The 14,952-nt window shown below is 35.8% G+C and overlaps 1 protein-coding gene across 3 annotated transcripts in view; it reads right to left on the reverse strand.

The window, feature by feature from the left end:
- Nucleotides 1-14,952, reverse strand: part of PKHD1 (PKHD1 ciliary IPT domain containing fibrocystin/polyductin) — a 460,535-nt gene that overhangs the window by 134,826 nt on the left and 310,757 nt on the right. For all 3 annotated transcript variants that reach the window (XM_019658751.1, XM_019658750.1, XM_019658752.1), the window contains 2 exons: nucleotides 2,068-2,222; nucleotides 573-725 (listed from right to left, as the gene is read on the reverse strand). In XM_019658751.1, coding sequence (XP_019514296.1) covers nucleotides 573-725; nucleotides 2,068-2,222 — 308 coding nt within the window. The remainder of the gene's footprint in view (nucleotides 1-572; nucleotides 726-2,067; nucleotides 2,223-14,952) is intronic.

The raw sequence follows: 14,952 nt of genomic DNA on the forward strand, positions 1-14,952 counted from the left end.
GATTCCCCAATGCTGTTCCCCTCCCCCAATCCCCCAATAAAATTAAAAATAAAAAAAGAAAGAAAGAAATACGGTACTAATCAAATAACTTTGCAACATTCCAAGAGCTAAAGCTTGAAAGAAACCAGAGAGATTGAACTGATCCTTGAAGTAGTCTAGGATATGGAAATCATTTTTATTTAAATTTACGTTATTAATTTATAGCATGAGCTGAGGCCTGTCATCAGATATAGCACGCTACTGGGAAAGAGTAATAGAAATTCAGGAAAGAGATAAAATTCAAGTGGTCATTAAATCATCTATAATTTCAAAGCAGAGGAAATTTCACATCTGCTGAAGATGTTTTCTTTGAGGTAAAAATGTACATATGTGCTGATCGCTAGTATATTATTTTAGCATCACACTGATAATTAAGCACAGATTAGGACTGAAAATGCACAGCTTCTCAGTGCACAAAAGAGCCATCTCATTTGAATATTTTGTTTTATAAATTTCTCACAGTTGGAATTTCTGAGTGTCCCAGATGAATACGCTTCAATTAGTAACACTTAGTAACTTAAAATTTTACTTACCTGAAAATTCTTCTCTGCTGGACTTCCTGAAGGACCCCACAAGAAGTCTCCCCCTACATGATATATCAGGCTGGATTTGTATATTTCTGGTCAAAAGTCCAACCTCAGCAGCCAAATGAATATGTTGGCCATCCTCCATGAAATGGACACTTCCTTGAGAAAGAAAAAACTTTAAAAACCTATTGCAGAAATCGTCAGCTGGGGACCCAATGAATCTGCCAAATGAAAATACTCCTTTCCCTTTGGAAGTCCTACCAACATTAAGGTCCGCTTTTCCTCGGGCATTCGTCACAAATGTCAGCTGAGACGTGAAAAGCCCATTTACTTGTCTCTCTTTGGGATCAGAGTGAGAGTGCTTGAGCAATAATTCATTTCTCCTCAATAACTGTGGGTACTGGGACAGGCTCCTGGTACAGGGACGTCAGGGAAGACATGTTCAATTAGTGGAGGTCCCCAACCTCCTTCCTTAAATTTATCAGTGTGAGAAACAGTTTGGTTGTACATTGTCAGTAGACTTCTTTCATGAGAGTGAGGAATCCCAGAACAACTGAGGCAGTGACAGCACTAAAGCAGCAATGCAGCACAATAAAGGGACAAAGAGCAGTAGCAGCATCCTTCCATGATGGGTCTTATGCTCATCGCTGCCTGAAGGACCCTCCTCAGTGGTAGGGGCTAAAAAGCCAAGTGCTGGTTTGTTTCACTGCCCTCTGTTTGCATTTCACTTTGGGCCTTATGGGCAAGGATTGCTAAAGATTTCTCTTTTCTTGGTGACTTTTCTAAAAGAGAAATAATCCTTGAAACTATTATTTTAAAAGAGCTTTAGATATAGTCCTGTTGAAAATATATCAGACAAAAAAGATATTCCCTAACGCCTCTATTTTCATGTTTTATTACTTATTAACTACATTTCCTGTATTACAGGTATTGATTATATTAGACTGAACCAGGAAACTTATGGTTATTTATTATTTCTGTGCAACATATTTTAACTATGTGTAGTGTATAAAAGTGTTCAGTTTTTGTTTGTTTGTTTGTTTGTTTGTTTTTAGAAAAGTAGTGGTCAACACATAAAATGAACTTTATGTCAGGAAGGACACATCCCTAAGTATGGGGGGAAGAAACGTCATTTACAATAACTGCCACATTCTAGGTAACTGTGTGATTCAGGGTGCTAGGAAATGAACAGGAAACTTAGCTCTCATGAGGTTTATTCTCGTCTATCCAAAAAGATGTCCAGTGGCCTTGAACAAGTCATAACCCTTCTATTTGCTTCTAGACTTGCCATTATAAATACAAAGTTAAAGTGTTCCCTCACATCAAAATAGTTTTTAATCAGGCAATAAAATGAATGAAGGGAGAGAGGTAAAACCTTCTAGAGTGAGTCTAGGACAGCAATAAGGTACTACCCATACCCTCTCAATGGTGATCAGACCCCAGGCAGAACTCATGCTTCCTGACTCATTCACTTCTCTTAACCAACAAACCAAAGCCTTACCAATATGCCGGTGTTTGAGCCGTTCATGAATCCTAACATAGTGGCCCTTGACTGCTTTCACAGTGAGGACCTCTGCTTCATGAGGCTCATAAGAAGAGGAGCTAAGGACGATTTTGTCATGGGGTCGCCAGTCCACTGTGTCCTCTAATATAACTCTGTAACAGCATAAAGATGGCATCACGTATAATGGCAATATAATACACATCACCAGCTTACTACTCTGAGTAAAAAATGGACATAGAAAACATAAAAAAGAACAAGTCAGAAATGAAGACTACAATAACTGAAATAAAGAATACATTAGAGGGAATCAGCAGTAGATTAGATGAAACAGAGAACAAACCAGTGATTTAGATGATAAAGTAGCAGAAACCACCCAAGTAGAACAGCACAAAAAGAAAAGATTCCAAAAAAATGTTTAAGGGGCCTTTGGGACAACATCAAGCTTACCAACATCCACATCAGAGGGGCACCAGAAGTAGAAGAGAGAGAGCAAGGTGTTGAAAACCTATTTGAAGGAATAATGATGGAAAACTTGGCAAAGGAAATAGACACCCAAGCCTAGGAAGCATAGAGAGTCCCAAACAAGATGAACCCAAAGAGGACCACACCAAGACACATCATAACTAAAATGCCAAAATTTAAAGACAAAGACAGAATCTTAAAGCAGCAAGAGAAAAGCAGTTAGTTACCTATAAGGGAGTTCCTATAAGCCTGTCCACTGATTTCCCAACAGAAATTTTGCAGGCCAGAGGGATTGGCAGGAAGTATTGAAAGTGGTGAAAAGCAAGGACCTACAACAAGATTAATCTAACCAGCAAAACTATCATTTAGAATCAAAGGACAGATAGAGAGCTTCCCAGACAAGAAAAAGCTAAAGTTCATCACCATGAAACCAGTATTACAAGAAATATTAAAGGAACTTTTTTAAGAAGAAGAAGAAATAAAAGACTAAAAATATGAATTATAAAATGACAATAATTACAAATCTATTGACAATTACTTTCAATGTAAATGGATTAAGTGCTCCAATCAAAAGACATAGGGTTGCTGAATGGATAAGAAAACAAGACCCTTACATATACTGCCTGCAAGAGACTCACTTCAGATATTGAAAGACACACACAAACTGAAAGTAAAGGGGTGGGGAAATACATTTCATGAAAATGGAAATGAAAAAAAAAATGCTGGGGTAACAATACTTATACCAGACAAAATAGACTTTAAAACAGAACTACAACAATATACATAGAGGGACATGGTAATCCCACTTCTGAGTATTTATCTGAAGAAACCAAAAACATTACTACAAAGGGGCATGTACATCCATATGTTCATTGCAGCTTTATTTATAATAGCCAAGATATGGAGGTAATCTGGGTGTCCATCAAGAGGTGAATGGATAAAGAAGAGGTGGTACATACAAGTATATACAACAGAATATTACTTAGCCATAAAAAGGAATGAAATCTTGCCATTTGCAACAACATGGATGGACCTCGAGGTATTCTCTTGAGTGGAGTAAGTCAGACAGATAAAGACAAATACTGTATGACTTCACCTATAGGTGGACTCTAAAGAATAAAACAAACAAACAAAACAGAAATAAACTCATAGATACAGAGAACATTTTAATGGTTGCCAGAAGGAAGGGGGGGGGGTTGGAGGGATGGGTGAAAGTACGAAGGTATTAAAAAGTACAAATTGGTACTTACAAAACAGTCATGGGGATGTAAATAATAGCATAAGAAAAATGGTCAGTAATATGGTAATAACCATGTATTGTGTCAGATAGGTACTACATTTATCAGGAAGATCACTACATAAGTTCTATAAATGTTTAATTGCTATGTTGTAACTGAAACTAATATAATATTGTATGTCAACTGTAATTGAAAATTTAAAAATATATTAAAAATAAAAAGCAGGATATAAAACAATATATATCACTGATTTTTTTAATAAAAATAATACATGCACAGAAAACAGAAGACAAGAAAGATGCTATTGAAAAGTCAGCTCACTATGGATGGTAGATTTATTAGTGATTTTCACTTAAATCTAAATTTTCTAACTTACCAGGTAACATATTGTAGTGAAATAAATATATATTAAAAAAAAAGAAAGAAAATAAGGCATGGGTTTAAAGTCACACGAAAGTCAAATTAGCTGTATAACTGAAATCAATCCTTTCCTTCAGTAACATCAGGATAATCTTTGTATTATTGTTCATATTATTGAAAAAATTTTTTTCAGACCATAGACCACCATAATGTTCTGAAAAGGTCCTTGTGAAAATTAGATTAAAATTCATTCCCTATGGAGCACAGAGGATTTTTAGGGCTGTGAAACTATCTAGCCATGTGAAAAAACCATGTGAAACTATGGTTCTGTAAGGATGGATACATGTACGTGTCATTATACACTTGTCCAAACACACAGAATGTACAAAACAAAAAGTGAACTTTAATGTGAACTAAAAAAATAATGAAGCCTTATCCCTGACTCTCTTATATAAGTCCTTGGTTCTAGCCAAAGGAATCTTCTCACTTTCCCCAAAAGCAGCTGTGTTTCTCAGCTGTCACGTAAAATATCATTGCCTTTACTCTGCCCTCCAGTCCACTCATTTTTAAAAAAATGTTTGGGGTCATGTTGGTTAAAAGAATTATATAGGTTTCAAGTGTATAGTTCTATAATATATCATCTATATGTTGCATTGTGTGTTCACCACCCAAAGTCAAAACTCCTTCTGTCATCATATATTTGACCCCCTTTACCCTCTTCTATCTCTTCTTTCCCCCCTTACCCTCTGGTAACCACTAATCTGTTGCCTGTCTATGAGTTTTTGGTTGTTTGTTTGTCTTGTTCATTTGTTGCTTTTAGTTTTATATCCCACATATGAGTGAAATCGAGGTTCTCAACTTTTGCTGTCTTATTTCACTTAGCATGATAGTTTTGAGATCCATCCATGTTGTCACAGATGGCAGTATTTCATCTTTTCTTATGGCTGAATAATATTCCATTGTATGTATGTACCATATCTTCTTTATCTAATCATCTATTGAAGGACACTTTGGTTGTTTCCAAGTCTTGGCCACCGTGAATAAAGAGTGAACACAGGGATATATATATATATATATTATATATATATATAATATATATATATATAATATATATATACTTTTTTTTTAAGATTTTATTGGGGACTCGGGGGAGGGGAACAGCGTTGGGGAATCGGGGAAGGGGAACAGACAAGTTACTGTCCTTTTGTTCTTCAGTCTAGTTGTGGAGGACGTCACTTCTCTGGTCCATGTTGGTATTATCATTGTGCTCTTCCCAGCTGAGGCAGTCACTCACCAGCCATTAGACGGCCACTCACGGTGGCTCACAGCAGATCACAAAAGCTCACGCCAGCTGCTGGCCAGCCCCACTGCACCCTACGCCATCGCCAGCAACTCATGGCCGCCCAGCTCCAGGTTGGGCTGTTGTTCACCATCTTAGCTGTAGAGGACGCAGTGTCACTGGGCCTAATGTGGGATCCGAACTGAGGCCCTGCTGCTCAGAGCTGGTGTCCCAAGCCAACACTTAACCAACGCGCCAGTCAGCTGGCCCTATTTATATATACCATATTTCCCCATGTATAAGATGCACCCTTTTTCGAAAAATTTGGGGTCTAAAAACTGGGTGCATCTTATACAGTGGTTGTATGAGCGCAAAAACAAGTGTGAAAAAAGCAGGAAATGCAAGTGAAAAAAAAAACTACAACTACTGTATAAGACGCACCCAGTTTTTAGACCCCCAAAAATTTTAAAAAGGGTATGTCTTATACATGGGGAAATACGGTATCTTTACAGATAAATGTTTTCAGAGTTTTGGGGTAGATATATAGAAGAAAGACTGCTAGGTTTTATAGTAATTCTATTCTTAACGTTTGGAGGAAACTCCATACTGTTTTCCAGAGTCACTGTACCAATTTGCATTCCAACCAGCAGTGTATGAGGGTTCTTTTTTCCCAACAACCTCTCCAACACTTGTTATTACTTGTTGTTAATAATAGCCATTTTAACAGGTATGAGGTGGTATCTCATTGTGATTTTGACTTGTATTTTCCTAATAGCTAGTGAAGTTGAGCATCTTTTCATATATCTGTTGGCCATTTGTATGTCTTCTTGGGGGAAGTGTCTGTTCAGGTTCTCTGTCCATTTTTAAATTGGATTGTGTGTTCTTTTGGTTGTTGAGTTGTATGAGTTCTTTATGTATTTTGGATATTAACCCCCCCACTCATTCTTAAAAACTGACTGAATTTCCTTTGCCTTCAAGAAGTCATCCCATGGAAATCTTTTCTCCACTGAACACCCAACCTGCACTTCTGTTCCACCATAAATTTGTCTTGATACTACTGCCTGATAACTGATTTTGTACTCTTGTCTTCTGTGGCTATTCAACTTTGATATTGTTAGTTAGTATTTAATGAAATATAACTATCTAACTATGTAAACTTCATAGCATCTAGCAATTTTCTAGGCAAAGAGAAAAAGGAATAATTGAAATTATTAGTCCAAACTGTATATTAAAAACATAATTGAACTTAAGCTTATCTTTTCCACTAAGCCTTGTGAAACCTTACAGTCCCATGATCATTTATCTCTCGATCCTAAAGCCTTGGGATCTAAACTTCATAAGGTCCATACATAGATGGCAAGGGGCACAGGCTTTTCCACTTCTATGTCCACATAGCAACAGTGGTAACTTCAGAGAAACTGCAGTCCCAGAATCAATAATCTACTGTAGATGGTTCTGCTGGTCAAATATCAGTTTCCTTAATTTCCAACATCCACTCTTCCCAATCTTCTACTCTTAGGTTACCCTTCAACCATTTCAAGAAATCCTAGTGTAAGGACTGCTCGAATCCCAGCTGTATTTCATGTGTGTGGTTAATACTACTAAAGAGTCCTATAGCTACAGGGGAGAGGAGAGACCTTCTTGTTGTTCTGAGCAAAACACACCTAAAACAATAAATAAATAAAAAAGTAAAGAATTTTTTGCAACATATTGGACCTAAATGGAAACCATATGAGAAGAGAGAAGAAACTGAATAATCACTGCAGAAGTCTCCTGGAAGATAACTTTTAAAAAATATAAACAGAATATCAGCACAGTTTCCTTTATTTTGGCCTTAACATTTTACCCAGTTCAGAGAAAATATACTTCTGGTCAAAAGAACATAATTATAAACAATGAAAAAATATATGGTTCCAAATTTGATTTTAAAGTTTTTAAAACCATGTATAAGGCTTTCATATATAAACACCTACAACTTAAATGAATTTTTTAACAAAACTTTGAGGAAGTTTTAATGATAATACCTGTATTTGACCACATGGTCAGAGCATCCAGATGCCAAAATATTTTTTCTGGAGGAATAGAGATGACCACTGACTTCTGAACTCTACTAACACTGAGGCTTTTTTTAAGCTCCAGTTTAATTTAATTTAATTTATTTATTTATTTATTTATTTATTTATTTATTTATTTTTTGGTCAATACCACTGAAATGTACTGAGGACCTTCAGATTCACTGGATTATGAGAGGTGTTGAAGAACTTGAATCTGACAATAATATTGATAGCAATGATGACAGCAAGAATAGCTATTGTGTATGTCAGTCATTTGTCTACCTGACCTTTTTCCTTCATCCCAGGAAATCCACCACTGCTTTTCTGAGAACTGCTCTCCTCATTCACAATACTAATTATGTGGTCCTAGTGAAAGGGTCTCAGAAATCCTTTGCCAAAGTTAGGCAAGGGAGCCAACCGACCTTTGTTTGTCAAAATTCTTCCCCTGAACTTTGTTCAGCTTTGTTGAGGTATAATTGACAAATAAAATTGTAAGATATGTAAAATGTACGATGTGATGATTTACTATACATATACATTGTGAAAAGATTCCCCCCATTGAGTTCATTAACATATCCATCACCTCACATATCTACTTTTTTCTTTATTTTTTGGTGAGAACATTTAAGTTTTACTTTCTTAGCAAATTTTAATGATACAATACAGTGTTATCAACTATAGTCACCTAGACTTCTGAATTGAAACTAAGGGAGAGACCATTTTTTCTCTGGTGGTAAAGCTAGGAAAAGCCTCGTAGCTCTAGGTTCTCTTGCACCCTACGGAGTCCGGGGAAAACCTTATGTAGAAATAAATGAGATTGAAATAGAGAAATCAGAGAGATGGGGGGAGGGTCTAGTGCAATCCAATCTCCAAAATGGATTCAGAAAGGTGATTTTTACTTTCAACTAAAAGAACCCTGATTATCACAATAACTACCATGTCTTGTGACTTTCTTTGGGCCAAAAACTGGGCTAAGCACTTTGTTATACATTCATTCACTTAATCCTTATAACGATTCTATTAGCTAGGCATTATTATTTTCATGCTATAGAAAAAGAAACAGACTCAGAGAAGATAATTTACCCAAAATTACACACTTAGTTAATTGCCCTCTTAGAATTATTTAGTCTGCCTATCCTCAGAGTTGAAGCTCTTTTGCATTGTGGAACACTATTTTCATTCTACCTTCCTAATTCATATTTCTTTTCCCAGCATGGAAACAACAGCCAATCTGAGGTTAGGCCCCAACAGTTCATTAGACCAGAAGAAACCATCTTCTTGTGGAGGCTACACATGTGATCCTGGATTCCTGCCAATAAATGAATAAGGCCAACTAATTCTATATTCTAATACTTGAACTGAATTGTTATAGTATAATAATGGGGTTTGAGTAATAAGCAAAGTACAGTTGTTTTAGAAATTAAATTCAAGATACATGTTTATTAGATGATATGACATTGAGCCAAGAGGCTCAATAAGTTCTGATTTCCAGAAAAGACACATCAATTCAATGTTGCAGGCATTTATTGGAAGTCTGTTCTATGTTCTGCTGTGTACTTGATGCTAAATAATACATCAAATCAATAAAAAAGCAGTATTTTCCCTCTCCTGTAGAAGCCACTTGGAAGAATAGGACATATATCCCTCAAGCAGCTTAGTATCAGTCAGTAGGGCACATTGTTATTAAAATTATAAATTAGAAAATCACATGCTATAGTGGCTCAGATAGTGGGATAATCAGTGTGTGCTAGAGGGTAGATTGAAAGCCTTGTGGGAGATATGATGGAATCTTTAAGGATAGTAGGAAGTATAAATAAAGATAAAGAGGAAATGCAAGGGTACTTCTTACCCCTTATTTCATTTGTCAAGTATTTAGGGAGCCAGTACAAAAGCTGTTATAGAGATCCATGTATGAAGAGCTGAAGTGAGACTGTAGAAGAAAGAAAAGGAACAAGAAATATTCTAAGCAAAGTATATCCAAAGAACACCATCATCAATTTGATATAGAAGATAACAGAATAGATATAATCAATGATGAATAATGTTCAAATTAGAGACCTAGGTCCTGGGAAAGGCTGAACTAACTAACCCATGACTTGACTTGATTTGTTCTTTAGTTCAGAGTTATTTCCTTATAAATAACAGAATAGTTAATAAATCACTTACAAAACACAGAAAATAAAAGGACAAAGAGACTGGATATAATCTGTATATGCTATCTTTCTTTTAAAAAGCAAATGAAAAGGAGTAAGAAAAAAAATTAGAGTCCTTGAAGATGTTTTCCCATAAACCTACTCTTTTCCTCGTTTTCCTCTTCTCAGGAAATTACACCACTCTTCACCCAGTCGCTCAGGTCAAAAGTTTTACAGTAATCTTTGACTCTTTCTCTTTTACCCAATCCTTATCAAATGCTGCCTCTGTCAACACAGATAGAACCACCTTTTTCCTTCTCCATTATTTCCATCCTAATCTAAGCCATTAGCATATATCACCTGAAAGATTGCCATATTGCTGCAATGTCATTACAGTTAGTCTCTCAGTTTCCACACTTGTCCTCTCATTATTCACTTCTCCACACAGAGTACATCAGATTAAAACATAAATCAGACCCTGTCCCTATCTTGTTTAAAATCTTCCAATGACTAGTATAAAATCCTGAAACTAATCAGGGGATCAGTTGATAAAGTGACCATTTAATTTCAAAGAACACATGGTCATCTTTAAAACACTCACAGTGAAACAAATATTTAATACTTATAATAGGTAAAAACAAATTTTTTTAATCTAAGTATAACCTCTGTTAACTTATCTGAAATCCAAACAATCCAACATTTTTGTTCATCAATCTCCCCAAAAGTCAACTGAAGTAAGCAATAGAAGTCATTTAATTTAGAGATACATTTATATAATAACATGCAACAAAAGAAAAAAAAATTTTTTTCAAATATCTGACTAAGCTTCTTTGGTTGGTAGTGTAAGAAATGAGTCTAAATTTATAAAGTTAACATTGATTATTTTCCGCTGACTATTTCACTCTAATGTTCTTCATAAAATAAATCAATTATATACAAATAAATGTATATCTCTATTTCCATTGGTGAAAGTTCATAAAGGGGTCCATTTGTGTCCCCATAAGAATATATTTAGAAAGACTTAGTAAACTGACTTTTAACCTAAGGGAGATTGTAAATCTGTGTTTAAAGAAATGGTTTTAATAAAATCTGTAGTTTAGTTAGTGCTGTACTAGTATCAACTTGTTGGATTTGATAATGTCCCATGGTTATGTAAGATATCATCAGGGAACACTGAGTGAATGGTTCATGAGAATATTAATTTTTGCAAATTCTTGTGAGTCTTAAATTATTTCACAATTTTGTTAAAGGTTAAAAAAAGCCATCCATAAAATGATAATTACATGTCATTCATATAAACTCATTAAAGTACTCCTCCTCAGGACTAAAATGTTGTGTTGAATATTTGTAATATGTAGAACACAGGCAATGGAATCAGAGAAACCACGGTAAAAATCTAGCCTCAGGAACTTCTAACTTTATGAACCTGGAAAATTTACTTAACTTCTTTAGCCTCAGTTTTCATGTCTGTAAAATGCAGATAATAATACCTAAGTTACAGAATTGAGAGATTTAAATAAGATAATGTGTATAAAATGCTTGGTAGAGGCCTGACATATAGTCAGCCCACATGATAAGAACTCAATAAATGGTAGCTAGTTAATTACTATGGATAGTTTTAATTAATAAAATTGAGTTTCTTTCAAAATAGCCTGTAGCTCAGACTCTGAAGGGAGTTTTTAACACATTCTTATAAGAAAAATCCATTCATTTGGCTTCTGCCAAATTCCAACTTGCTAACCTTATTATAACTGAAGTTTCCTTATTGAGCCCTATTTGCCTACCTTACAAATCCTCTTGACTATGATAAAGGCACTTCTGCTCAACATGACCAAATTTGAACTCATAATCTTTTTTCCCAAACTTAGCCCTCTTCTAATAAATGGCAACATCATCCATCTACACAACCAGAAACCAAGAAAGCACCTCACACACAATACATTTTATAGATTTTTTTCTCCTGCCTCTAAATCTGCCCATTTCTCCCCTTTTTCACTTTAGCTCCCGATTACAAGTAACACCATCTCTTGCTTGGACTTCCTAAGTGGTGTCGCTAGACCCATTTTTAACCCCCTCTTGTTGTCTACATTGTACCTAGACTGATTTTTTTTTTTTAGATATAGAAATGTGATTATAAGTGTTACCTCCTACCCATACTATCCTCTTAAAAACCTAAAACAGCTGCACAATGCTGTTAAGAAGGTAAAAACTAAAATTCTTGATATTACCAATGAATATGGCCTTGACCCCTAACTACTCCTTGGAACCCTAACATGCCCAGTCACAGCTCTCCATATCAGTCACCCTGACATTCTTCCAAGTCCCTCGTATTCTCTCTTCTTCCTCCCGGCACAAAATCTCCTCTTATGGCACTGCTTCTCAATCACCTGCCATTTACTCCTCAGCTATCTACTTCTAAAATATTAGACTAGCTCCAATATCATTTCCAGGCTCAAATTTTCTTCTCTACCTGTGTCTCCTTGATCAGGGACATCATCCACTTTCAGGATGACTCCCTGTCATTTTCTCCCTAAGCCCTAAGTTACATATGTAATTGTCTCCGTGACAACTCCACTTGGCGTCTCCCACGTAGCACGTCCCTGTTAAATCTGTCTCTCCCCGTCTTCCCATCTCAGTGAGTGTTTCCACCATCCACCAAGTTGCTCAGCCTAAAAACCTGAAGCACTCCCCTCACCTCAGCATTCAACTAATTGGCATGCGGGACAGCATGATCCTTTCTCTCAATCCCCACTGCCTCCCTCCTCCATAGTTCTAGCCACCATGATTTTTCACTTCAACTGGCCCGCTGATATTCCAGCTTTTGCCCTGGTCTCGACAATCCATCAACTATATAGCCGCCAGAGTGGTTTTTAGTTCATAACTCAGATTTCATCAATTCCCCTGCATAAAGCCATTTAGTTGTTTACCCTTTGACCTTTCACACCAAAACAAGGTTCCATGTGACTTGGCATCTGTCATGTCATACAACTCTCCCCTCTGCTTGCTATGGTCCAACTAGCATGACCTCCTTTCTGTCCCCAGGCCCAAAGTCCACCTCAGGGACAATGTTGGTTGTCCCTCCTCCACAGAGTACTCTTGTCCATATTATCAACTAGCTGGATTCCTCTTACCATTCAGATCTCAACTCAAGTGTCTTTTCTCCAGAGAGATCTTTTCTATTCATTCAATCTGAAAGGGAAGTCCTGGCCTTTTGAGTTTCCTTTGCTCAGCACGCTCCAAACTCTTTGCAGTGTACTTTCCCTTCTAATAATGGCCCTTGAGCCATTCTCTACTGCTTGGGCCCACTTCTGCTTCTTTGAAATGTGTTTTTCTTCTAATAAACTGTCCTTTTCTGTAACTTTACCTCTTTGGTCCATGTCTCCATTCTTCAGTTCCACGAGACCACGATCCCAGTACACACACAATCACAGTCATCAAAAACTCCTGCTTCACTAATAGCCCTTTCTAAGGAAAAGCACTTTCTTAATAGAGAAAATGGTTATTTCAGGGAAACAAATGAAAAGATCTCCAAAGAGCTGTAAAATGTGAGTAAAATGACCAAATCGGCTGGGATCTGGGGTAGTGGGTTCTCCTCCTACCTCTGTCCCAGATCATCTTGGTGACTCCGGATTTAAGTTTTTCCCACATGCTAACAAATTAACTTTGACCTTAAACGATACTGTACAGTACAGAGGTGACTAATTTCACAACCCTTTGGGAAGCATGGAAAACAAAAATAATAAATAAATAAATAAATAAATAAATAAATAAATAAAATAGAAACTCCTCATACTATCCTGTTTCTTTTCTTACTAGCACATTTTATAATCTGGAACTATGTTGTTTATATTTCTGTATTTGATTGTTTATTGTCTATCTGTCTCCACTAAGATGTAAACTCCCAGAGGAAAGCGATCTCTTCAAATTTGCCTCACTATCTCCACTGCTTGCAACCTGGCACATAGTAAGTAAGTACTCATCAGATATTTGTTGAATGCCTAAATGCTGTTTGCTTTGGCTATAGTGCTTTCTCCACACACATCTGCTGCCACAGCACTTAATTAAAGCCCACTCATCTGTCATTTCCCACCTCTGAAATCACTCGTTAGGGAAGCCTCTAACTTCCATTACTGCCTCAAGTTCCCATGTCTGTATGTTTCAGAATCTTACATAGCCCTCCTTCATAGCATTTATCACATGTGTAATTTTACCTTTCCTTTATATTAACTTAATTAATGTTGATGGCAAAGGCTATGTTGGTTTTTTACTTGTTATTGTATCTCCAGGCCATAGCTCAGTGTTGACACAGTATAAGATGTGACAAATATTGTGTTGAATAAATAAATAACAATATTAAAATAACTACAAAAGTAATAACTGTGCTATGAAGAAACTCTGTACATAGAGAAAAGCACACCAAAGCAGTAGCTCTCTATCATTTTACCAACAGGGATCCTTGTTGTGCTGGATGTCCTTCTAGAATTTCTTTATCCACATATATGCATAAATGTTATTTTCTTTAATTTACAAAACTAGGGAATCTATAGTATTAGTTTCTGCCTGAATGCTCACATTTCCTCCCCTTTGTCAACTTGGAATTAATTCTTTTTTACCTTTGCCAGTTTAAAATTAATAAATGATATTTAATTTTGTTTTAATTAACATTTATTCCAATTCTAGTAAGGAAGAACATTTTTCCATATGTTTATTAGTCAGATGTATGTCTTATCTTTTGACCCATGTATTCCAATGTCTTAGCAATTATTCATATGGTATGTTCATATTGTTTTCTTTGTGCTCCTAAGAGTTCTTTACATATAAAAACAATTAGCCCTCCATCTGTACCATTATATATTGCAAATATTTTCTAGCTTATCATTTGCCTTTATATTTTGTAATTGGTGTACAGAAATATTGATTTTTTAATGTCAATTTTATTATTTTTTGCTGCTATAGCTGTCATATACCTTGTTATGATCAGACAGGTCGCCCTTAGTTTAATACTACATAATATTTACTTAGATGTTTTCCAATAATTCTATGGTTTTGCCTTCTGATACGCAATTTTTTAATCCATCTATAATTTATTCTAAATGAAATCATAAAGTGAAAATATAATTTTATATTTTTCCAAAGCATTGACCAATTATTCCAGCTTGAGTTTTCAACTAAACTGAAATGCTAATGCTCAAATTCTAGGTAATAATACTTAGCTGGGTCTATTGCTAGGCATTGTCTTCTATTCTGGTGCCAATAACAATAAAGTAATTATTCACATTTTATATATACACACACACACACACACACACACACACACACACACATATATATTTATAACTGGTAATGTTTGGTTATCT

The sequence above is a fragment of the Hipposideros armiger genome, unplaced genomic scaffold, assembly GCF_001890085.2.
Source record: "Hipposideros armiger isolate ML-2016 unplaced genomic scaffold, ASM189008v1 scaffold_288, whole genome shotgun sequence".
In the NCBI taxonomy this organism is placed as follows: Eukaryota; Metazoa; Chordata; class Mammalia; order Chiroptera; family Hipposideridae; genus Hipposideros; species Hipposideros armiger.